This window comes from Panulirus ornatus, chromosome 12 (genome assembly GCF_036320965.1).
Source record: "Panulirus ornatus isolate Po-2019 chromosome 12, ASM3632096v1, whole genome shotgun sequence".
Lineage (NCBI taxonomy): Eukaryota > Metazoa > Arthropoda > Malacostraca > Decapoda > Palinuridae > Panulirus > Panulirus ornatus.
In genome coordinates this window covers 30,687,791-30,714,081 of record NC_092235.1, presented here as the reverse complement: position 1 = coordinate 30,714,081, position 26,291 = coordinate 30,687,791, and the positions used below count along the sequence as shown (strand labels likewise).

General features: G+C 41.6%; 1 protein-coding gene across 1 annotated transcript in view; it reads left to right on the top strand.

The window, feature by feature from the left end:
* Positions 1–26,291, top strand: part of LOC139751997 (NAD(P) transhydrogenase, mitochondrial-like) — a 129,822-nt gene that overhangs the window by 53,383 nt on the left and 50,148 nt on the right. Inside the window, exons 10-12 of the mRNA XM_071667758.1 lie at positions 8,126–8,279; positions 10,838–11,036; positions 16,668–16,834. Of these exons, the coding sequence (XP_071523859.1) occupies positions 8,126–8,279; positions 10,838–11,036; positions 16,668–16,834 (520 nt within the window). The remainder of the gene's footprint in view (positions 1–8,125; positions 8,280–10,837; positions 11,037–16,667; positions 16,835–26,291) is intronic.

Below are 26,291 nucleotides of genomic sequence, written 5' to 3'. Positions count from 1 at the left end.
TTTCCTTATCCATGGGTAGTCGACCAAAGAGTATCACTATGCTTGCTGTGCTTTACATTATGGAACACAGGACAAAGAGTTCTAGTATATTTGCCTTGGTCTAGTCATGTGTTGGTGTGTCTGCTCTCCTTGTTTGGCAGAGACTACCTAGTTAGGAAAGCTACCAGATGCAGTTGGAGGGGTGAAGGAACTTCCCTTACATTGAATTACCAGACTTCACATTATGTGCTGTCTGGTATATTGAAAGCTTTCTCTTTTTAGTAAATCATATATGAATGTCAGTTTTCATGTGAAGAATATGAAGAATACAAGGTTATGATAAAACCAAGTACATGAAATTTAGAGAATATTCAGAAACTGTGGTAGTGTCAAAACTTCACACAACCCTGCTGCAGGCCCACCTTCATCTGGAAATCCTTACCCTCCTCTTCCTACTCATGCACATTTCATACCGTCTTGATAAAAACTCCTTACTGCTTGTAATAGCTTTCCTCCTCCACTGTATATTCATAGTGCCTTCTGCAGAGCATCTCTGCCAATCTTTTCATGTGCTTTCTCTAGATCCATAAATGTCTTACAGATCCATGTGTTTTTCCAATTATTTCTTACTCACAATCTTCAAAGCAAATATCTAATCCACACATTCAACTACTCCTGAAGCCACCTTGTTCTTCTTCAGTCTGATACTCTTTACAAATGCCACCACTCACTCAATCACTATTCTTCCAAACAACTTACTATGTAAACTCAACATCTTATACCTCTTTGATTCAAACAGTCAACTTTGTTCCCCTTTACCTTAATACAGTGGTATTATATAGGTATTTGAACAATCCGTAGGCACCTTACCACTTTGAAAGTTGTCACTAACCATTGCTTAGCACAGTCACCCCCTTTCTTAAGAAATTCAACTGTAATACCATCCACTGTGGCCACCTTGCCACATTTCATTTCGTGCAAGGTTTCTACCATAACCAAACTTGCCATGACTTTCACTTCTTGTATCTCTCTGAACCAAATGCTCTATACATCTGCCACCCTATTATCAGACTTTCAACAATTCTTGAAAATGCTCTTTTTCTCCTTTTCACCTCATCTTCTCCTGTTACATCTTCCCCATGTATCCCCTCCCATACATGATACTAGCAAAACATGCCCCAAAATCAAGCCATCATGGGTGAAGGATGAAAATGAAAGAAGAAAGAAATTAATGAGGGTTCTGCAGTTGTTTGTAAACCTGACTCCTAAAGAAAGGTTTATGATGAGAGAATGACAAAAGAAGGTAGAGAATTCCATTGCTTAGTTGTTTGATGGAAGGAGGAGGCATCATGACAGCCAGTCTTTGTGTGGGTTTCTTTTCAGGAACTGTGGGAAACATTTGCCAGACATATGCCAAGGATCTAAACCTGAGAATTGGAGACATGTCCAGACAGCTCATAAGAACAGTGGCCAAAATATTACCTGTAGAATAAAGAGAAAGCAGCAACATTGTGGTGTATGGGAAGGAAAGGTTTTAGAAAGGTGATGCCAGGAAATTTTATGAGGCAGAAGGCTTTTGATTCTACTCTCGTGAGGTGAGAGGTAGGGTATGTGCCACCTCAGGTGTGTGAGCAGTATTCCATACTTGGGCAAAAGATTCCTCTGTAGATATGAAACAGCAGATCTCAAGAAATAGAAATATGGCACCGTTACAAAACTCCCTGCATTTGGAAACCAAATTCTTTTGGTGTTAATTATGTGGGATTTTCTGGATAGAGTGAAGATATGGTTATGCTCAACATTATATATATATATATTTTATTTATTATACTTATTCGCTGTCTCCAGCATTTGCAAGCTAGTGCAAGGAAACAGACAAAAGAAAGGCCCAACTCACCCACATACACATGTATATACATAGACGCCCTCACACGCACATATACATACCTATACATTTCAAAGTATACATACATATACATTTTTTTTTTTTTTTTTTTTATACTTTGTCGCTGTCTCCCGCGTCTGCGAGGTAGCGCAAGGAAACAGACGAAAGAAATGCCCCCCCCCCCCATACACATGTACATACACATGTCCACACACGTGTATACATACCTACACAGCTTTCCATGGTCCACCCCAGACGCCTCACATGCCTTGATTCACTCCACTGACAGCACGTCAACCCCTGTATACCACATCGCTCCAATTCACTCTATTCCTTGCCCTCCTTACACCCTCCTGCATGTTCAGGCCCCGATCACACAAAATCTTTTTCACTCCATCTTTCCACCTCCAATTTGGTCTCCCTCTTCTCCTCGTTCCCTCCACCTCCGACACATATATCCTCTTGGTCAATCTTTCCTCACTCATTCTCTCCATGTGCCCAAACCATTTCAAAACACCCTCTTCTGCTCTCTCAACCACGCTCTTTTTATTTCCACACATCTCTCTTACCCTTACGTTACTTACTCGATCAAACCACCTCACACCACACATTGTCCTCAAACATCTCATTTCCAGCACATCCATCCTCCTGCGCACAACTCTATCCATAGCCCACGCCTCGCAACCATACAACATTGTTGGAACCACTATTCCTTCAAACATACCCATATACATATATACACATGTACACACTCATACTTGCTGCCCTATCCATTCCCGTCGTCGCCCTGCCACACATGAAATGGTACCCCCCCCTCCCCCCACGCACGTATGAGGTAGCGCCAGGAAAAGACAACAAAGGCCACATTGGTTCACACTCAGTCTCTAACTGTGATGTGTAATGCACCGAAAGAAACCACAGCTCCCTTTCCACATCCAGGCCCCACAGAACTTTCCATGATTTACCCTAGATGCTTCACATGCTCTGGTTCAATCCATTGACAGCACGTTGACCCCGGTATACCACATCGTTCCAATTCACTCTATTCCTTGCACACCTTTCACCCTCCTGTATGTTCATGCCTCAATTGCTCAAAATCTTTTTCACTCTATCCTTCCACCTTCAATTTGGTCTCCCACTTCTTCTCATTCCCTCCATCTCTGACACATATATCCTCTTTGTCAATCTTTCCTCACTCATTCTTTCCATGTGACCAAACCATTTCAATACGACCTCTTCTGCTCTCTCAATCACTCTCTTCTTATTACCACACATCTCTCTTACCCTTTCATTACTTACTCGATAAAACCACTTCATACCACATATTGTCCTCAAACATTTCATTTCCAACACATTCACCCTCCTCCTCACAACCTTATCTATAGCCCATGCCTTGCAACCATATAACATTGTTGGAACCACAACTCCTTTGAACATACCCATTTTTGCTGTCCGAGATAACGTTCTTGCCTTCCACACATTATTCAATGCTCCCAGTACCTTCACCCCCTCCCCCACCCTGTGACTCATTTTCGCTTCCATGGTTCCATCTGCTGTCAAATCCACTCCCAGATATCTAAAACACTTCATTTCCTCCAGTTTTTCTCCATTCAAACTTACCTCCCATTAACTTGTCCCTCAACCCTACTGAACCTAATAACCTTGCTCTTATTCACATTTACTCTCAACTTTCTTCATTCACACACTTTACCAAACTCTGTCACAAACTTTTGCAGTTTCTCACCCGAATCAGCCACCAGCTCCGTATCATCAGCAAACAACAACTGACTCACTTCCCAAGCCCTCTCATCCACATCAGAATGCATACTTGCCCCTCTCTCCAAAACTCTTGCATTCACCTCCCTAACAACTCCATCCATAAACAAATTAAACAACCATGGAGACATCATGCATCCCTGCCACAGGCCGACATTCACTGTGAACCAGTCACTTTCCTTTCTTCTTACTCGTGCACATGCTTTACATCCTTGATAAAAACTTTTCACTGCTTCAGGCAACGTACCTCCCACACCATATACTCTTATTACCTTCCACAAAGCATCTCTATCAACTTTACCATATCCCTTCTCCAGATCCATAAATGCTACACACAAATCCATCTGTATTTCTCACATACATTCTTCAAAGCAAACACCTGATCCACACATCCTCTACCGCTTCTGAAACCACACTGCTCTTTCCCAATCTGATGCTCTGTGCATGCCTTTACCCTCTCAATCAAAACCCTCTCATATAATTTCCCAGGAATACTCAACAAACTTATACCTCTGTGATTTGAACTCTCACCTTTATCCCCTTTGCCCAACATATATATGTTATTACAGGGTTGAATTGTGGTGTTTTGAAGATTAAAGGAGGAAATGAATTAATCTTAGATATGCTCTAGATATTATATTTATATATTATACTTTGTCGCTGTCTCCTGTGTTAGCGAAGTAGCACAAGGAAACAGACAAAAGAATGGCCCAACCCACCCACATATATACATACACATCCACACATGCACATATACATACCTATAATCTCAACGTATACATATATATACACACACAGACATATATGTATATACACATGTACATAATTCATACTGTCTGCCCTTATTCATTCCCGTCGCCACCCCGCCACACATGAATTGACATCCCCCTCCCCTTGCGTGTGCATGAGGTAGCGCTAGGAAAAGACAACAAAGGTCACATTCGTTCACACTCAGTCTCTAGCTGTCATGTTTATTGCACTGAAACCACAACTACCTTTCCATATCCAGCCGCCACAGAACTTTCCATGGTTTACCCCAGACGCTTCACATGCCCTGGTTCAATCCATTGACAGCACGTCGACCCTGGTATACCACATCGTTCCAATTTGCTCTATTCCTTGCATGCCTTTCACCCTCCTGCATGTTCAGACCCTGATCACTCAAAATCTTTTTCACTCCATCTTTCCACCTCCAATTTGGTCTCCCACTTCTCCTCGTTCCCTCCACCTCTGTGACATATATCCTCTTGGTCAATCTTTCCTCACTCATTCTCTCCATGTGCCCAAACCATTTCAAAACACCCTCTTCTGCTCTCTCAACCACACTTTGTATTACCACACATCTCTCTTACCCTATTATTACTTACTCGATCAAACCATCTCACACCACATATTGACCTCAAACATCTCATTTCCAGCACAACTCTATCCATAGCCCATGCCTCGCAACCACATAACATTGTTGGAACCAGTGTTCCTTCAAACATACCCATTTTTGCTTTCCGAGATAATGTTCTCGACTTCCACACATTCTTCAAGGCTCCCAGAATTTTTGCCCCCTCCCCCACCCTGTGACTCACTTCCGCTTCCATGGTTCCATCCACTGCCAAATCCACTCCCAGATATCTAAAACACTTCACTTCCTCCAGTTTTTCTCCATTCAAACTTACCTCCCAATTGACTTGACCCTCAACCCTACTGTACCTAATAACCTTGCTCTTATTCACATTTACTCTCAACTTTCTTCTTTCACACTCTTTACCAAACAGTCACCAGCTTCTGCAGTTTCTCACATGAACCATCCACTAGTGCTGTATCATCAGTGAACAACAACTGACTCACTTCCCAAGTTCTCTCATCCACAACAGACTGCATACTTGCCCCTCTTTCCAAAACTCTTGCATTCACCTCCCTAACAACCCCATCCATAAACAAATTATACAACCATGGAGACATCACACACTCCTGCCGCAAATCTACATTCACTGAGAACCAATCACTTTCCTCTCTTCCTACACGTACACATGCCGTACATCCTTGATAAAAACTTTTCACTGCTTCTAACAACTTGCCTCCCACACCATATATTCTTAATACCTTCCACAGAGCATCTCTATCAACTCTATCATATGCCTTCTCCAGATCCATAAATGCTACATACAAATCCATTTGCTTTTCTAAGTATTTCTCACATACATTCTTCAAAGCAAACACCTGATCCACACATCCTCTACCACTTCTGAAACCACACTGTTCTTCCCCAATCTGATGCTCTGCACATGCCTTCACCCTCTCAATCAATACCCTCCCATATAATTTACCAGGAATACTCAACAAACTTATACCTCTGTAATTTGAGCACTCACCTTTGTCCCCCTTGCCTTTGTACAATGGCACTATGCAAGCATTCCGCCAATCCTCAGACACCTCACCATGAATCATACATACATTAAATATCCTTACCAAATGGTCAACAATACAGTCACCCCTTTTTTTAATAAATTGCACTGCAATACCATCCAAACCCGCTGCCTTGCCAGCGTTCATCTTCCGCAAAGCTTTTACTACCTCTTCTCTGTTTACCAAATCATTTTCCCTAACCCTCTCACTTTGCACACCACCTCGACCAAAACACCCTATATCTGCCACTTTATCATCAAACACTTTCAACAAACCTTCAAATACTCACACCATCTCCTCACATCACCACTACTTGTTATCAACTCCCCATTAGCCCCCTTCACTGAAGTTCCCATTTGTTTCCTTGTCTTACGCACTTTATTTACCTCCTTCCAAAACATCTTTTGATCCCCCCTAAAATTTAATGATGCTCTCTCACCCTAACTCTCATTTGCCCTTTTTTTCACCTCTTGCACCTTTCTCTTGACCTCCTGTCTCTTTCTTTTATACATCTCCCACTCATTTGCATTATTATCGTGCAAAAATCGTCCAAATGCCTCTCTCTTCTCTTTCACTAGTAATCTTACTTCCTCATCCCACCACTCACTACCCTCTCTAATCTGCCCACCTCCCACGCCTCTCATGCCACATTGTTGGAACCACTATTTCTTCAAACATACCCATTTTTGCTTTCTGAGATAATGTTCTCGACTTCCACACATTCTTCAACACTCCCAGAATTTTCGCCTCCTCCCCCACCCTATGATTCAATTCCACTTCCATGGTTCCCTCTGTTGGCAAATCCACTCCCAGATAACTAAAACACTTCACTTCTTCCAGTTTTTCTCCAGTCAAACTTACCTCCCAATTGACTTGACCCTCAACCCTGTTGTACTTAATAACCTTGCTCTTATTCACATTTACTCTCAGCTTTCTTCTTTCACACACTTTACCAAAGTCTGTCACCACCAGTCACCTATCCATATCAACATATGCATACCTATACATACACAGGCATATACATATATGCACATGTACATATTCATACATGCTGCCTTCATCCAATCCCGTTGCCACCCTGCTCTACATGAAATAGCACCCCCTTCCCTCCATGTGCGTGTGAGGTAACGCTAGAAAAAGACAACAAAGGCCACATTCATTCACACTCGGTCTCTAGGTGTTATTTATATTGTATCGAAACTATAGCTTCCTATCCACATCCAGGCCCCACAAACCCTTCCATGGTTTACCCAAGATGTTTCACATGCTGTGGTTCAGTCCATTGACAGCACGTCGACTCCAGTATATCACTTTGTTCCTATTTGTTCTATTCCTTGCATACTTCTCACACTCTTGCATGTTCAGGCCTGGATCACTCAAAATCTTTTTCCTTCCTTCCACCTCCAATTTGGTCTCCCGCTTCTTGTTCCATCCACCTCTGACACATATGTCATCTTTTTCAACTGTTCCTCACTCATTCTCTCCATATGTCCAAACCATTTAAACACACTCTCTTCTTCTCTCTCAACCACACTCTTTTTATTACTACATATCTTTCTTACCCTTTCATTACTTACTCGATCACACCACCTCACAACACTTTACATCCTCAGACATTTAATTTTCAACACATCCACCCTCCTCTGTACAGCCCTGTCTATAGCCCATGCCTCACAACCATATAACATCGTTGGAACTGCTATTCCTTCAAACATACCTATTTTTGCACTCCAAGATTACGTTCTCACTTTCCACACATTGTAAAACACTTCACTTCACCTCTCTTTTCTCTTTCACTGACAACTTTACTTCTTCATCCCACCACTCGCTACCGTTTCTAATCTGCCCACCTCCCACATTTCTCATGCCACATGCATCACTTGAACATGCCATCACTGTTTCTGTAAATACATCCTATTCCTCACCCACTCCTCTCGTGTCATATAATTTCAGATAAGGCCTTTTTTTGATGAGGACTTTTGTTCATAACTGGAGCCTTGCATATGAAAAGAATATTCATAGGTGTGTAGAAATTCATATGCCTTTATGAAAGACGACAGGAAAGTCATCAGAGTTTTGTTGCAGGAATCACTGCTGTGGGTGGTCTGCTACTGATGAATGGAGGTTACTATCCCACCAACATCACCGAGGCCTTGGCTGCTACTGCTGCCTTCATCTCCTTCATTAACATCTTTGGTGGTTTTCTTGTTACTCAGAGGATGTTGGACATGTTCAAGCGGTATGAACATTAACTACTTGCCAAGTAATGCTCACAAGAAATGTGTTATTGTTAGGGAAAGCAAGATTTGATGAACTGAAAGCAGAGTGATGGAAGATGTAATTAAAGATAGTTTCATCATGAAATGAGTTATAACAAGATTGTTACAAAAGTTCAGTGGTATAATGCAAGGAAGTTATATCTTTTACTTTGACAATTAAATGTCTTGTTGGTTTGATTATATGGCATTGCATATTATAGACACGCATAAATAGCAAATGATAAGGAAGTCTTCTGATCATCACATTCATTAGCTTGATGAATTCATGAAATTGGTATCTCTTCTTCCTCCTGCACTGATTGTCACATTCCAGACAAATTACTTATGGATTCTTTGTTATGTTGTCCAAGATATGGACTTCCAATCATATTTTTAAGTGAATTCATTTTGTTTTACTACAAAGAACTTGTCTAAGAAATATTTATAGAACTAGAAAGATTTGTATGTGGCATTTATAGATATGACATTCTGTCCGTGGGCTGAGGCAAGATATATGAAGTGGTCCGGGGAAACTACAGAATGTTCTGCTTGGCATGGATGGGGACTATGATTTAGGTGTAGTGTACATGACAGGTAGGAAGTGGAGGTAAGTAGATGAGGCCATATTTTCTATTCCTAGCACTACCCAGAAAACCTGGGAGATGGTGAAAAGTAGTGAAAAAAAAAAGTTCATATAAGACTTATAGGGAAAAAAGAGGAGAAAAGAAAACCAAAACGTTTTCTCTTATAATCTGTGCAAGTCAAGGAGCGGAGGTATTATTGGCCCAATACAAGTAGAAGAGGGAACATACTTTAAAGATAGCAAGGACAGAGGTGATATACTTCAGAAACGTTGTGAATCACTGTTCTGAGTTAAGAATTACCTCAAAGGTATATGACTCAAACTGTTACTTTTTGAACAGCATTTCCCCTATGTTACATATTGTTGATTTTTTAATCATACCACAAATAGTTCAAGAAGGCCTTTGATGAAGGAAATCCCTTGCTCTAAAGGGATGCTAAATGTCATTAGCACAGGCAGTAACTATCCCTTGAAAAGAAAGCCTGGACTCTGGCATAATTTCAGAGGGTTTGAAATTAGCTTAAATAGCCTTACGCCATAGAGGAGAAAATAAAGCAGTCCAGATAGCCCATCTCCATAGAGGAGAGAATGAAACAGTCCTAATAGCCCTTCTCCAGAGAGGAGAGAGTAAAGCAGTCCAAATAGCCCTTCTCCATAGAGGAGAGAATAAAGCAGTCCCAATAGCCCTTCTCCATAGAGGAGAGAATAAAGCATTTCCATTAGCCCTTCTCCATAGAGGAGAGAATAAAGCAGTCCCAATAGCCCTTCTCCATAGAGGAGAGAATAAAGCAGTCCCAATAGCCCTTCTTCATAGAGGAGAGAATAAAGCAGTCCTAGTAGCCCTTCTCCATAGAGGAGAGAATAAAGCAGTCCCAATAGCCCTTCTCCATAAAGGAGAGAATAAAGCAGTCCCAATAGCCCTTCTCCATAGAGGAGAGAGTAAAGCAGTCCCAATAGCCGTTCTCCATAGAGGAGAGAATAAGGCAGTCCCAATAGCCCTTCTCCATAGAGGAGAGAATAAAGCAGTCCCAATAGCCCTTCTCCATAGAGGAGAGATTAAAGCAGTCCCAATAGCCGTTCTCCATAGAGATTAAAGCAGTCCAAATAGCCTTGCTTCATAGAGGAGAGAATGAAACAGTCCAAATTAACTGCTAATCAGTAGCGCTGGCATTGCATATCAGAGGAATTTTCCAGTAAGTTGACTGACCATGGTAGCTCAAGCTCCATAATCCAGGCAATTATAGTTTTAGATTGAGAAGACCTTACTTTTATGAGCTACATGTTTTGTTTGTGTATTTATTGACGGATTATTACTCCATTCTCAATTTGATGGGGAGAATTGGGTACATATGGCCTCTGCAACATTACTTACATCCTCATTGCGAACCTACTGTGTTCAAGTGAAACTTTGGAGTTCCATTCTTAGAAAAGTGCTTCTTACTTTTTTGCTTTATACAAAACTGATTCATCAGATGAGACTAGCATCTCTTCTTTATACCAGCTATGTACATGATATGCTTCCATTGCTATATACCAGCTCTGTATACAATAGGCTTCCATTACCTTATAACATATCCATATACAATGTACTTTTATTGCTTTAGACCAACTCCTTACACAATATGTATCCATTGCTATTAATTATAAGGAAATGTTCATGGTTTTTTGCTATGACCTTTAGTTTATTTTCATTCTGTTGAATCTTTCTGTGTATATGAGGGATAGTCTTCTTTTTTATATCATGCTTGTTGTCTTTTTAGCAGTGTTAGATGCATACCAAACCCATGTGTAATTTTAAGTACTTTATATAGGATTCCACACTTCTCTAGTCTTTGATAGTATTATTTTTATAATCAGAGATTTTTTCTTTTCATTCTAATGTAAAAGCAGAGCTTCACATACAGAAATAAGCATATTTTGTATTTGTAGAGGTAATAATGTCTTTGATTTGTCCAGGCCAACTGATCCTCCAGAATACAATTACCTCTATGGCATCCCTGCTGCAGCCTTTCTTGGTGGTTATGCTGCCACTGCTGCTGCTGGTTATACAGAGAGTCACCAAATGGCCTATCTTGCAGCCTCTCTCTGCTGTGTTGGTGCATTGGCAGGACTATCTAACCAGAAGACCTGCAGACTTGGCAACACTCTTGGCATAGTGAGTATTTTATTTTTATAAGTATCTGTGGCAGGATAGAGACATTGATGCTGTTCACCCATTTTAAGAGTCCAAAACAGATAACAGTTTAAAAACAGCAACCACCCAGGGAAGTTTAGGTAGATCAGTCTAAATTTCGTGGGATCAAGCAGTGTTAGAATTGCAGACCTTTGATTATAGATACCAGTCTTTTCCCAGGGCTTAGTTTGAGATCTGAACATTATATATAATGACTTTAACTGGAATTTTTTGTGAATTCCCAGTGTACTTGTTAAATGTTATTTGTGTGTAATATATATAAATAACCTTGAGGGTAGAGGAGAAAGAATACTTCCCATGTATTGTGCGAGTGTTGTAGAAGGCAACTAAAAGTCGTGGGAGCAGAGGGTTGAAAACCCTCACCTTCTTGTATTCCAATTTCTGAAAGTTGGAACAGAAGTAGCAAGCTTATCCTCCGTGCTTATCCTTTAGAACTTAGGCTAGTGTGTCTGAATATGCTTGGATTTAACCAAGATGAGAAGATGAAGGTAGGTAGTGCATATGAGAAGAACCTGGATGATCCAGCTCTGAGTGAAACTAAGCTCATGGAGGAGGGGATAGAGTAGTTTAGGAATGTCCTAGGGGTAAAGTCACGGTTTAGTGTGAGGACAAGAGCAAATTAAGGGGTAGCACTTCAACTGCAGGAATCGTAGGAGTGTGTAAGTACTTTATTTTGTAATGCCACATGTTGTTTAGGTTTACAATTAGAGTAGGTGACATGATCAGTAATGCTATTAGTTTAGTACAATGCATTGATGAGGTTAAACTTTAGAAATAATGTAAAGAAAAAAATTCATACATATTTGCCATATTCCTCCAAGTGAAGTAGTGCCAGTAACAGACAACAAAATCGCCCCATTCACTCACATCCATTCTCTAGCTGTTGTATATAATTCACTTGAACTAGAGCTTCCTATCTACAACCAGGCCCCACAGAGAAAGTTTGGAGGAAGTGGGATGTTTTAGATACCTGGGGTGGACATGACAGCAAATGTAACCATGGAAGAAAAGGTGAATCATAGGGTGGGAAGGTGAATTTTCTAGTAGCATTGGGGAATAGTTGAAAAGAAAGATCTTTATCTGGAAGGGTAAAAATGGGTATGTTTGAAGGTATAATAGTCCCAATGATGTATTAATGTGAAATGGGTTATAGATGAGAATGCACAGAAGAGGGTGAATGTGTTGGAAATTAAATGTTCAAGGATAATGTTGTGTGAGGAGGGTTGATGGGGTAAGTAACAGTAAAATAAGAGAGAGGTGTGACAATAGAACTTTAGAGAGTGTGCTGAAATTGTTGAGATATATGGAGAGAATGACTGTGGGGATGTTAACAAAGAGGATAAGTGTGTCAGAAGTGGTGGAGAGTGCAAGGAGAAGGGGAAGACCAAATTGGAGATGAAAGACTGGAGTGAAAAATCTTTTGAGTGTTTGGAGCTTAAACATGCTTGAGTGAAAGGTATGAATAAGATGGAGTGAAGTAAAGCAACGTGTTATACAGGGGATTATATCCTGTCAGTGAATTGAACCAGGGCATATGAAGCATCTGGGGTAAATAATGGAAAGGTGTGTGAGGCTTGGTTGTGGTTAGAAGGCTGTGTTTTTTGGTGCTTTATACATGACAGCTATGGAATGGATGTGTGCAAATGAGGCCATCTCTTCATCTGTTCCTGGAGTTATCTTGCTAACACAGGAAATAGTGAGCAAGTATGAAAGAAAAGTGATGGAAAGTCTTCATCATTAAATGTAGCTGACATTGTAGCCTGATTGATCTTGTCACGGATTCCATGGCAAGACTACTGGTGGTGGTTACTTAAGTTTCCATTCACTCCTTTGGATGCCACTTTAGTGACCAAACTGTGAGTCCCTCTTCAAGTTAAAACTTTTAGGAGGGATCCCCTTCCACTGGAAAATCTTCTTGCATAAAGCCAAATCTCGATGTATAGTGCAGAAAGCACAAATTATGAAGTTCTGTAGTCCCCAATGTTGACCATACCCACAGAAATTTGGCCTCTTGGTGAAGTTTTCCACCTTGCAGAGGAAACAGCTTGGAATGTGTAAAGCTTCTTTAACTGCATTAGAGGATGATAACTTGATTCTTCTTACCACCACCCATGTTTCATTAAGCCCAGGTGAGAGGTGTGTTTTCCTAAATTAATTGTATTGGCAGGCAAGTTGGAAAGTGTTTATTAATGATCTGTCTTCATCACATCCTGAGGTAACTGGAGTTTAACAAACTCTCTCTTGTATGTTTGAGGGAATAGTGGTTCCAACAATGCTGTATGGTTGCGAGGCGTGGGCTATGGATAGAGATGTGCGCAGGAGGATGGATGTGCTGGAAATGAGATGTTTGAGGACAATGTGTGGTGTGAGGTGGTTTGAGCGAGTAAGTAACGTAAGGGTAAGAGAGATGTGTGGAAATAAAAAGAGCGTGGTTGAGAGAGCAGAAGAGGGTGTTTTGAAATGGTTTGGGCACATGGAGAGAATGAGTGAGGAGAGATTGACCAAGAGGATATATGTGTCGGAGGTGGAGGGAACGAGGAGAAGAGGGAGACCAAATTGGAGGTGGAAAGATGGAGTGAAAAAGATTTTGCATTTAAGCCCAGTGAGAGGTGTGTTTTCCTAAATTAATTGTATTGGCAGGCAAGTTGGAAAGTGTTTATTAATGATCTGTCTTCATCACATCCTGAGGTAACTGGAGTTTAACAAACTCTCTCTTGTGTAGGTGTTTACCTGAGTGACCGTTGATACCATATATGGGTTGGTCCTTTGTGACTACAATGAATATCTTCCCAGTGAACTTAGGTCAAACAGTAGATTCTTGTGTTCCTTAGAGAAGTAGGTAATTCATGCTTCCTGTTCATTTGACTACATGTGTTTAGGGAACAGTAGCTTGTACCAATCAGAAAGGGAGGGGTTTGTGCCCTCTTCCCAAAGTAATTATTTTTATTTATTTATTTTGCTTTGTCACTGTCTCCCACGTTTGCGAGGTAGCGCAAGGAAACAGACGAAAGAAATGGCCCAACCCACCCCCATACACCTGTATATACATACACGTCCACACACGCAAATATACATACCTATACATCTCAATCTACACATATATATACACACACAGACACATACATATATACCCATGGACACAATTCACACTGTCTGCCTTTATTCATTCCCATTGCCACCTCGCCACACATGGAATACCATCCCCCTGCCCCCTCATGTGTGCGAGGTAGCGCTAGGAAAAGACAACAAAGGCCCCATTCGTTCACACTCAGTCTCTAGCTGTCATCATGCAATAATGCCCGAAACCACAGTTCCCTTTCCACATCCAGGCCCCACACAAGTTTCCATGGTTTACCCCAGACACTTCACATGCCCTGATTCAATCCACTGACAGCATGTCAACCCCGGTATACCACATCGATTCAATTCACTCTATTCCTTGCCCGCCTTTCACCCTCCTGCATGTTCAGGCCCCGATCACTCAAAATCTTTTTCACTCCATCTTTCCACCTCCAATTTGGTCTCCCACTTCTCCTCGTTCCCTCCACCTCCGACACATATATCCTCTTGGTCAATCTTTCCTCACTCATTCTCTCCATGTGCCCAAACCATTTCAAAACACCCTCTTCTGCTCTCTCAACCACGCTTTTTTTATTTCCACACATCTCTCTTACCCTTACATTACTTACTCGATCAAACAACTTCACACCACACATTGTCCTCAAACATCTCATTTCCAGCACATCCACCCTCTTGTGCACAACTCTATCCATAGCCCACGCTTCGCAACCATACAACATTGTTGGAACCACTATTCCTTCAAACATACCCAGTTTTGCTTTCCGAGATAATGTTCTCGACTTCCACACATTCTTCAAGGCTCCCAGGATTTTCGCCCCCTCCCCCACCCTTTGATTCACTTCCGCTTCCATGGTTCCATCCGCTGCCAGATCCACTCCCAGATATCTAAAACACTTTACTTCCTCCAGTTTTTCTCCATTCAAACTTACCTCCCAATTGACTTTACCCTCAACCCTACTGTACCTAATAACCTTGCTCTTATTCACATTTACTCGTAACTTTCTTCTTTCACACACTTTACCAAACTCAGTCACCAGCTTCTGCAGTTTCTCACATGAATCAGCCACCAGCGCTGTATCATCAGCGAACAACAACTGACTCACTTCCCAAGCTCTCTCATCCACAACAGACTTCATACTTGCCCCTCTTTCCAAAACTCTTGCATTCACCTCCCTAACAACCCCATCCATAAACAAACTAAACAACCATGGAGACATCACACACCCCTGCCGCAACCCTACATTCACTGAGAGCCAATCACTTTCCTCTCTTCCTACACGTACACATGCCTTACATCCTCGATAAAAACGTTTCACTGCTTCTAACAAGTTGCCTCCCACACCATATATTCTTAATACCTTCCACAGAGCATCTCTATCAACTATCAACTTCCCAAAGTGTCAGGGATATTTTCACCAAATATAAGCTGCATGGTCTTCCTCTTCATCTTCCATGACCTTTATAACTCCCATCAAGTTGTAGACTCCTCCATTTCATAAGCAGGATCATCCATATCATTGGTAGACTGCCTTTTTGAAGGAGAGACCCAAATTCACACTGATGTCTATAGGCAACCCACTGTGCACTATCCAAGGTTAGGATGTTGAAATTGTATTGCTAATGCAGTTTGCCAACAAGTCCACTAGTTAGAGTAGCTGGGCATACCTTATCAAAATCTATACATCAACATAACAGAAGCTTTAAGACAAGTGTGATAATGCACTAGTCATCAGTAACTCATGATGTATGAGACAGTGTTATGCTGTAAACCACTGCCTAGGCAGTTTAGAATCCTGTCCTTGAATACAGAGCTATTATTAGGCGCTTGCCCAGGGAGTAGCGGGTGCTGATGCTCAAGAAGTGAATAGACAACTCAGCAGCTGCCCTTCTTAACACATCTACATATGAAAGTTTCTCATTTGCACACCAGTCAAATTACTCATGGGTGATAGTGTTCTAGATCAGTACAGTCATGTAGAACACACCACAGATGAAAAGTTGGTCAAGAATCTAGATGGTAGTACTGTGAAAGATAAAAGGACAGGTAGAGCATGAAGGAGATGGATAGATGCAGAGAGAATTGATTTGGGCTGTAGGGATATTTTTTATGAAAATACAACAGGAACAATTAGGGATTGAATGCATTGGAATCTCTGCGTATGGAGATGGTGTGAATGGAGATATTGGTACCACATAACATACCAGTTTGGTGAGTAAAGTGAAAAAGCTAAGAATCACTTTATGAGTGTCAAGTCCATGAGTCAATTCAACATAAGGGGCAGGGATTGATGATATATATTTGGGTCATTTTGAGGCTGTGTTTATCTGATAAACCCATTAACTTTGTAAATGGAATAATGATGTCAAATGATTAGATAAATTGAGGTTGATATATCTTGTATAACAAATTTTCTTTCATATCCTTTCTCCTTTCTTGTGTTGGAAAGGGTTGTGAAAGTTTATCCTTTACTTAAGGGTTTCAGGAAAATATCTCTTAACACTTCTCCTCAGATTGGTGTATCAGGTGGCATTGCTGCAACCATTGGACAGTTAGTACCATCCAACCCTGTGTTGATGCAGATGGGTGGAGCAGCTGCTATGGGTGGAATCATAGGTACCACCATTGCTAAGAAGATTGAAATCACTGACTTGCCTCAGCTTGTTGCTGCTTTCCACAGGTATTATTATTATGTTGTTATACTTGACTGCTGTTTCTTGCATCATCAAGGTAGCAGAAGGAAACAGACGAAGAATATCCCATCTGCTCACATACCTGCATATATACATACATTTTTTTTTTTTTTTTTAATTTTCCAAAAAAAGGAACAGAGGGGGCCAGGTGAGGATATTCCAAAAAAGGCCCAGTCCTCTGTTCTTAACGCTACCTTGCTAACGCGGGAAATGGCGAATAGTTTAAAAGAAAGAAAAGATTTACATACATATACATATCAACATATTAACATATACGTACATATACACTGACATATAGACATATTCATACTTGCTTGCCTTCATCCATTCCTGGTGCTACTTCATCCCACAGGAAATAGCATCACTTCAGCGAGGTAGCACCAAGCAAATGGATGAGAAAGGCCACATTCGTTCACATTCAGTCTCTATCTGTCATGTGTAATGCACTGAAACCACAGCTCCCTATCCAGGCCCCACAGGTCTTTCCATGGTTTACCCAGACGTTTCACATGCCTTGGTTGAGTCCATTGACAGCATGTGGACCCTGGTATATCACACAATTCCAATTCACTCTATTCCTGCGCACCTCTCACCCTCCTGTATGTTCAGTTCCCAATCACTCGAAATCTTTTTGACTCCATCCTTCCACCTCCAATTTGGTCTGATGCTTCTTGTTCCCTCCACCTCTGACACATATATCCTCCTTATCAATCTTTCCTCACTCATTCTCTCCATATGTCCAAACCATTTCAACACACCCTCTTCTGCTCTCTCAGCCACACTTTTTTTATTTCCTCACATCTCTCTTACACTTTCATTACTTGATCAAACCACCTCATGCCACATATTTCTTCAAACATCTCATTTCCAACACATCCACCCTCCTCCGTACAACCCTGTCTGTGGCCCATGCCTCACAACCATATGATATTGTTTGAACTACTATTCCTTCAAACACCCATTTTTGCTCTCCAAGATAACGTTCTCTCCCACACATTCTTCTTTGCTCCCAGAACCTTCACCCCCCTCCCCCACCCTGTGACTTACTTCCACTTCTATGGTTCCACTTGCTGCTAAGTCCACTCCCACATATCTAAAACACTTCACTTCCTCCAATTTTTCTTCATCCAAACTCACATCCCATTTGACTTGTCCCTCAATCTTACTGAATATAACAACCTTCCTCTTATTCACATTTACTCTCAGCTTTCTCCTTTCGCACACTTTTCCAAACTCATTCACCAACTTCTGCAGTTTCTCACTCGAATCAGCCACCAGCACACTGGTGGCTTTTTTAGCTCCCCACAGGTATATACAGTAAACCCATTTGACCCGTAGGCATAATAGGCATGAATAGCTACACAAACTTCATTATAAGGCAACCACAGAATAACCTCTAGAATTTGGTTGGGTTGGGCCCTGGTCCTTTCTGAATTTCAGAATTTTTTTTTGTTTTGGAAGGAAAACAGAAATGATGTGAATAATATTAGCAAGCTACACTATACAGTTATGCAAAAGCTTTAAAGCTTAATGTGAATAAAGAAATGAATGAAGTACATGAATACAATGTATTATGATTGAAAGCTCATGATACTGGCAAGATTGTCACTCAAAGACTCCAGATTTTCAAATTTCTGCCCTAATGCCTGGTTTCCCATGATTGCTTTACATGCCCTTGTACACCCCATTGACAATACATTATTCCCTGTAAACCACATCAGTCCAATTTTCTCTATTCTTTGCTTGCCTTGCACCCTCCTGCATGATCAGACCATGAACCTTCACAGCAACTTTCACTCCATCCTTCCACCTTCTCCTTTGTTTTCGTATTTTCCTTGCTCCCTTCACTTTTGACATGTATTCCCTCTTCGTTGTACTTTACTCACTTATTTTCTCTGTATGTGCAAACCATTTCAGCACGCTCTCTTCAGCTTTCCCAGGCATACTCCAACTACATTTCGTGCTTACCCTATTTGATCAACACTTTTTACACCAAATATTGTCATTATTGCATAATGCACCACTTGAAATATGTATTATTATTATTATTTATATTTTATTTTATTATTTATTATTATTATTATTATTATTATTTTTTTTTTTTTTTTTGTCGCTGTCTCCCGCGTTTGCGAGGTAGCGCAAGGAAACAGACGAAAGAAATGGCCCAACCCACCCCCATACACATGTATATACATACGTCCACACACGCAAATATACATACCTACACAGCTTTCCATGGTTTACCCCAGACGCTTCACATGCCCTGATTCAATCCACTGACAGCACGTCAACCCCGGTATACCACATCGATCCAATTCACTCTATTCCTTGCCCTCCTTTCACCCTCCTGCATGTTCAGGCCCCAATCACACAAAATCTTTTTCACTCCATCTTTCCACCTCCAATTTGGTCTCCCACTTCTCCTCGTTCCCTCCACCTCCGACACATATATCCTCTTGGTCAATCTTTCCTCACTCATTCTCTCCATGTGCCCAAACCATTTCAAAACACCCTCTTCTGCTCTCTCAACCACGCTCTTTTTATTTCCACACATCTCTCTTACCCTTACGTTACTTACTCGATTAAACCACCTCACACCACACATCGTCCTCAAACATCTCATTTCCAGCACATCCATCCTCCTGCTCACAACTCTATCCATATCCCACGCCTCACAACCATACAACATTGTTGGAACCACTGTTCCTTCAAACATACCCATTTTTGCTTTCCGAGATAATGTTCTCGACTTCCACACATTCTTCAAGGCTCCCAGAATTTTCGCCCCCTCCCCCACGCTATGATTCACTTCCATTTCCATGGTTCCATCCGCTGCCAGTTCCACTCCCAGATATCTAAAACACTTTACTTCCTTCAGTTTTTCTCCATTCTAACTTACCTCCCAATTGACTTGACCCTCACCCCTACTGTACCTGATTACCTTGCTCTTATTCACATTTACTCTTAACTTTCTTCTTTCACACACTTTACCAAACTCAGTCACCAGCTTCTGCAGTTTCTCACATGAATCAGCCACCAGCGCTGTATCATCAGCGAACAACAACTGACTCACTTCCCAAGCTCTCTCATCCACAACAGACTTCATACTTGCCCCTCTTTCCAAAACTCTTGCATTCACCTCCCTAACAACCCCATCCATAAACAAATTAAACAACCATGGAGACATCACACACCCCTGCCGCAAACCTACATTCACTGAGAACCAATCACTTTCCTCTCCTCCTACACGTACACATGCCTTACATCCTCGATAAAAACTTTTCACTGCTTCTAACAACTTTCCTCCCACACCATATATTCTTAATACCTTCCACAGAGCATCTCTATCAACTCTATCATATGCCTTCTCCAGATCCATAAATGCTACATACAAATCCATTTGCTTTTCTAAGTATTTCTCACATACATTCTTCAAAGCAAACACCTGATCCACACATCCTCTACCACTTCTGAAACCACACTGCTCTTCCCCAATCTGTTGCTCTGTACATGCCTTCACCCTCTCAGTCAATACCCTCCCATATAATTTACCAGGAATACTCAACAAACTTATACCTCTGTAATTTGAGCACTCACTCTTATCCCCTTTGCCTTTGTACAATGGCACTATGCACGCATTCCGCCAATCCTCAGGCACCTCACCATGAGTCATACATACATTAAATAACCTTACCAACCAGTCAATAATACAGTCACCCCCTTTTTTAATAAATTCCACTGCAATACCATCCAAACCCGCTGCCTTGCCGGCTTTCATCTTCCGCAAAGCTTTCACTACCTTTTCTCTGTTTACCAAATCATTTTCCCTAACCCTCTCACTTTGCACACCACTTCGACCAAAACACCCTATATCTGCCACACTATCATCAAACACATTCAACAAACCTTCAAAATACTCACTCCATCTCCTTCTCACATCACCACAACTTATCACCTCCCCATTTGCGCCCTTCACTGAAGTTCCCATTTGCTCCCTTGTCTTACGCACTTTATTTACCTCCTTCCAGAACATCTTTTTATTCTCCCTAAAATTTAATGATACTCTCTCATCCCAACTCTCATTTACCCTCTGTTTCACCTCTTGCACCTTTCTCTTGACCTCCTGTCTCTTTCTTTTATACATCTCCCACTCAGTTGCATTTTTTCCCTGCAAAAGTCGTCCAAATGCCTCTCTCTTCTCTTTCACCAATAATCTTACTTCTTCATCCCACCACTCACTACCCTTTCGAATCAACCCCCCTCCCACTCTTCTCATGCCACAAGCATCTTTTGCGCAATCCATCACTGATTCCCTAAATACATCCCATTCCTCCCCCACTCCCCTTACTTCCATTGTTCTCACCTTTTTCCATTCTGTACTCAGTCTCTCCTGGTACTTCCTCACACAAGTCTCCTTCCCAAGCTCACTTACTCTCACCACCCTCTTCACCCCAACATTCACTCTTCTTTTCTGAAAACCCATACAAATCTTCACCTTAGCCTCCACAAGATAATGATCAGACATCCCTCCAGTTGCACCTCTCAGCACATTAACATCCAAAAGTCTCTCTTTCGCGCGCCTGTCAATTAACACGTAATCCAATAACGCTCTCTGGCCATCTCTCCTACTTACATAAGTATACTTATGTATATCTCGCTTTTTAAACCAGGTATTCCCAATCATCAGTCCTTTTTCAGCACATAAATCTACAAGCTCTTCACCATTTCCATTTACAACGCTGAACACCCCATGTATACCAATTATTCCCTCAACTGCCACATTACTCACCTTTGCATTCAAATCACCCATCACTATAACCCGGTCTCGTGCATGAAAACCACTAACACTCATTCAGCTGCTCCCAAAACACTTGCCTCTCATGATCTTTCTTCTCATGCCCAGGTGCATATATATATATTTTTTTTTTTTTTTTATTCTTTGTCGCTGTCTCCCGCGTTTGCGAGGTAGCGCAAGGAAACAGACAAAAGAAATGGCCCAACCCCCCCCCCCATACACATGTACATACACACGTCCACACATGCAAACATACATACCTACACAGCTTTCCATGGTTTACCCCAGACGCTTCACATGCCTTGATTCAATCCACTGACAGCACGTCAACCCCTGTATACCACATCGCTCCAATTCACTCTATTCCTTGCCCTCCTTTCACCCTCCTGCATGTTCAGGCCCCGATCACACAAAATCTTTTTCACTCCATCTTTCCACCTCCAATTTGGTCTCCCTCTTCTCCTCATTCCCTCCACCTCCGACACATATATCCTCTTGGTCAATCTTTCCTCACTCATTCTCTCCATGTGCCCAAACCATTTCAAAACACCCTCTTCTGCTCTCTCAACCACGCTCTTTTTTGTTTCCACACATCTCTCTTACCCTTACGTTACTTACTCGATCAAACCACCTCACACCACACATTTTCCTCAAACATCTCATTTCCAGCACGTCCATCCTCCTGTGCACAACTCTATCCATAGCCCACGCCTCGCAACCATACAACATTGTAGGAACCACTATTCCTTCAAACATACCCATTTTTGCTTTCCGAGATAATGTTCTCGACTTCCACACATTTTTCAAGGCTCCCAAAATTTTCGCCCCCTCCCCCACCCTATGATCCACTTCCGCTTCCATGGTTCCATCCGCTGACAGATCCACTCCCAGATATCTAAAACACTTCACTTCCTCCAGTTTTCTCCATTCAAACTCACCTCCTAATTGACTTGACCCTCAACCCTACTGTACCTAATAACCTTGCTCTTATTCACATTTACTCTTAACTTTCTTCTTCCACACACTTTACCAAACTCAGTCACCAGCTTCTGCAGTTTCTCACCTGAATCAGCCACCAGCGCTGTATCATCAGCGAACAACAACTGACTCACTTCCCAAGCTCTCTCATCCCCAACAGACTTCATACTTGCCCCTCTTTCCAGGACTCTTGCATTTACCTCCCTAACAACCCCATCCATAAACAAATTAAACAACCATGGAGACATCACACACCCCTGCCGCAAACCTACATTCACTGAGAACCAATCACTTTCCTCTCTTCCTACACGTACACATGCCTTACATCCTCGATAAAAACTTTTCACTGCTTCTAACAACTTGCCTCCCACACCATATATTCCTAATACCTTCCACAGAGCATCTCTATCAACTCTATCATATGCCTTCTCCAGATCCATAAATGCTACATACAAATATATATATACATATATATACATATATATATTTTTTTTTTTTTAAACTATTCGCCATTTCCCGCGTTAGCGAGGTAGCGTTAAGAACAGAGGACTGGGCCTTTTTTGGAATATCCTCACCTGGCCCCCTCTGTTCCTTCTTTTGGAAAATTAAAAAAAAAAAAAACGAGGGGAGGATTTCCAGCCCCCCGCTCCCTCCCCTTTTAGTCGCCTTCTACGACACGCAGGGAATGCGGGAGAAGTATTCTTAATCCCCTATCCCCAGGGATATATATATATCTTTTTTTTTTCTTTTAAACTATCCGCCATTTCCCGCATTAGCGAGGTAGCGTTAAGAACAGAGGACTGGGCCTTTGTGGAATATCCTCACCTGGCCCCCCTCTGTTCCTTCTTTTGGAAAATTAAAAAATAGAAAAAAAAAAAAACGAGAGGGGAGGATTTCCAGCCTCCTGCTCCCTCCCCTTTTAGTCGCCTTCTACGACACGCAGGGAATACATGGGAAGTATTCTTCATCCCCTATCCCCAGGGATAATATATATATATATATATATATATATATATATATATATATATATATATATATATATATATATATACACATATATATATATATATATATATATATATATATATATATATATATATATATATATATATATATTACACATATATATATATATATATATATATATATATATATATATATATATATATATATATATATATATTACTTTGTCGCTGTCTCCCGCATTTGCGAGGTAGCACAAGGAAACAGACGAAAGAAATGGCCCAACCCCCCCCATACACATGTATATACATACGTCCACACACGCAAATATACATACCTACACAGCTTTCCATGGTTTACCCCAGACGCTTCACATGCCTTGATTCAATCCACTGACAGCACGTCAACCCCGGTATACCACATCGCTCCAATTCACTCTATTCCTTGCCCTCCTTTCACCCTCCTGCATGTTCAGGCCCCGATCACACAAAATCTTTTTCACTCCATCTTTCCACCTCCAATTTGGTCTCCCTCTTCTCCTCGTTCCCTCCACCTCCGACACATATATCCTCTTGGTCAATCTTTCCTCACTCATTCTCTCCATGTGCCCAAACCACTTCAAAACACCCTCTTCTGCTCTCTCAACCACGCTCTTTTTATTTCCACACATCTCTCTTACCCTTACGTTACTCACTCGATCAAACCACCTCACACCACACATTGTCCTCAAACATCTCATTTCCAGCACATCCATCCTCCTGCGCACAACTCTATCCATAGCCCACGCCTCGCAACCATACAACATTGTTGGAACCACTATTCCTTCAAACATACCCATTTTTGCTTTCCGAGATAATGTTCTCGACTTCCACACATTCTTCAAGGCCCCCAGAATTTTCGCCCCCTCCCAGACCCTATGATCCACTTCCGCTTCCATGGTTCCATCCGCTGCCAGATCCACTCCCAGATATCTAAAACACTTCACTTCCTCCAGTTTTTCTCCATTCAAACTCACCTCCCAATTGACTTGACCCTCAACCCTACTGTACCTAATAACCTTGCTCTTATTGACATTTATTCTTAACTTTCTTCTTCCACACATTTTACCAAACTCAGTCACCAGCTTCTGCAGTTTCTCACATGAATCAGCCACCAGCGCTGTATCATCAGCGAACAACAACTGACTCACTTCCCAAGCTCTCTCATCCCCAACAGACTTCATACTTGCCCCTCTTTCCAAAACTCTTGCATTTACCTCCCTAACAACCCCATCCATAAACAAATTAAACAACCATGGAGACATCACACACCCCTGCCGCAAACCTACATTCACTGAGAACCAATCACTTTCCTCTCTTCCTACATGTACACATGCCTTACATCCTCGATAAAAACTTTTCACTGCTTCTAACAACTTTCCTCCCACACCATATATTCTTGATACCTTCCACAGAGCATCTCTATCAACTCTATCATATGCCTTCTTCAGATCCATAAGTGCTACATACAAATCCATTTGCTTTTCTAAGTATTTCTCACATACATTCTTCAAAGCAAACACCTGATCCACACATCCTCTACCACTTCTGAAACCACACTGCTCTTCCCCAATCTGATGCTCTGTACATGCCTTCACCCTCTCAATCAATACCCTCCCATATAATTTACCAGGAATACTCAACAAACTTATACCTCTGTAATTTGAGCACTCACTCTTATCCCCTTTGCCTTTGTACAATGGCACTATGCACGCATTCCGCCAATCCTCAGGCTCCTCACCATGAGTCATACATACATTAAATAACCTTACCAACCAGTCAACAATACAGTCACCCCCTTTTTTAATAAATTCCACTGCAATACCATCCAAACCTGCTGCCTTGCCGGCTTTCATCTTCCGCAAAGCTTTCACTACCTCTTCTCTGTTTACCAAATCATTTTCCCTAACCCTCTCACTTTGCACACCACGTCGACCAAAACACCCTATATCTGCCACTCTATCATCAAACACATTCAACTAACCTTCAAAATACTCACTCCATCTCCTTCTCACATCACCACTACTTGTTATCACCTCCCCATTTGCGCCCTTCACTGAAGTTCCCATTTGCTCCCTTGTCTTACGCACTTTATTTACCTCCTTCCAGAACATCTTTTTATTCTCCCTAAAATTTAATGATACTCTCTCACCCCAACTCTCATTTGCCCTTTTTTTCACCTCTTGCACCTTTCTCTTGACCTCCTGTCTCTTTCTTTTATACATCTCCCACTCAATTGCATTTTTTCCCTGCAAAAATCGTCCAAATGCCTCTCTTCTCTTTCACTAATACTCTTACTTCTTCATCCCACCTCCCACTACCCTTTCTAATCAACCCACCTCCCACTCTTCTCATGCCACAAGCATCTTTTGCGCAATCCATCACTGATTCCCTAAATACATCCCATTCCTCCCCCACTCCCCTTACTTCCATTGCTCTCACCTTTTTCTATTCTGTACTCAGTCTCTCCTGGTACTTCCTCACACAGGTCTCCTTCCCAAGCTCACTTACTCTCACCACCCTCTTCACCCCAACATTCACTCTTCTTTTCCGAAAACCCATACAAATCTTCACCTTAGCCTCCACAAGATAATGATCAGATATCCCTCCAGTTGCACCTCTCAGCACATTAACATCCAAAAGTCTCTCTTTCGCACGTCTGTCAATTAA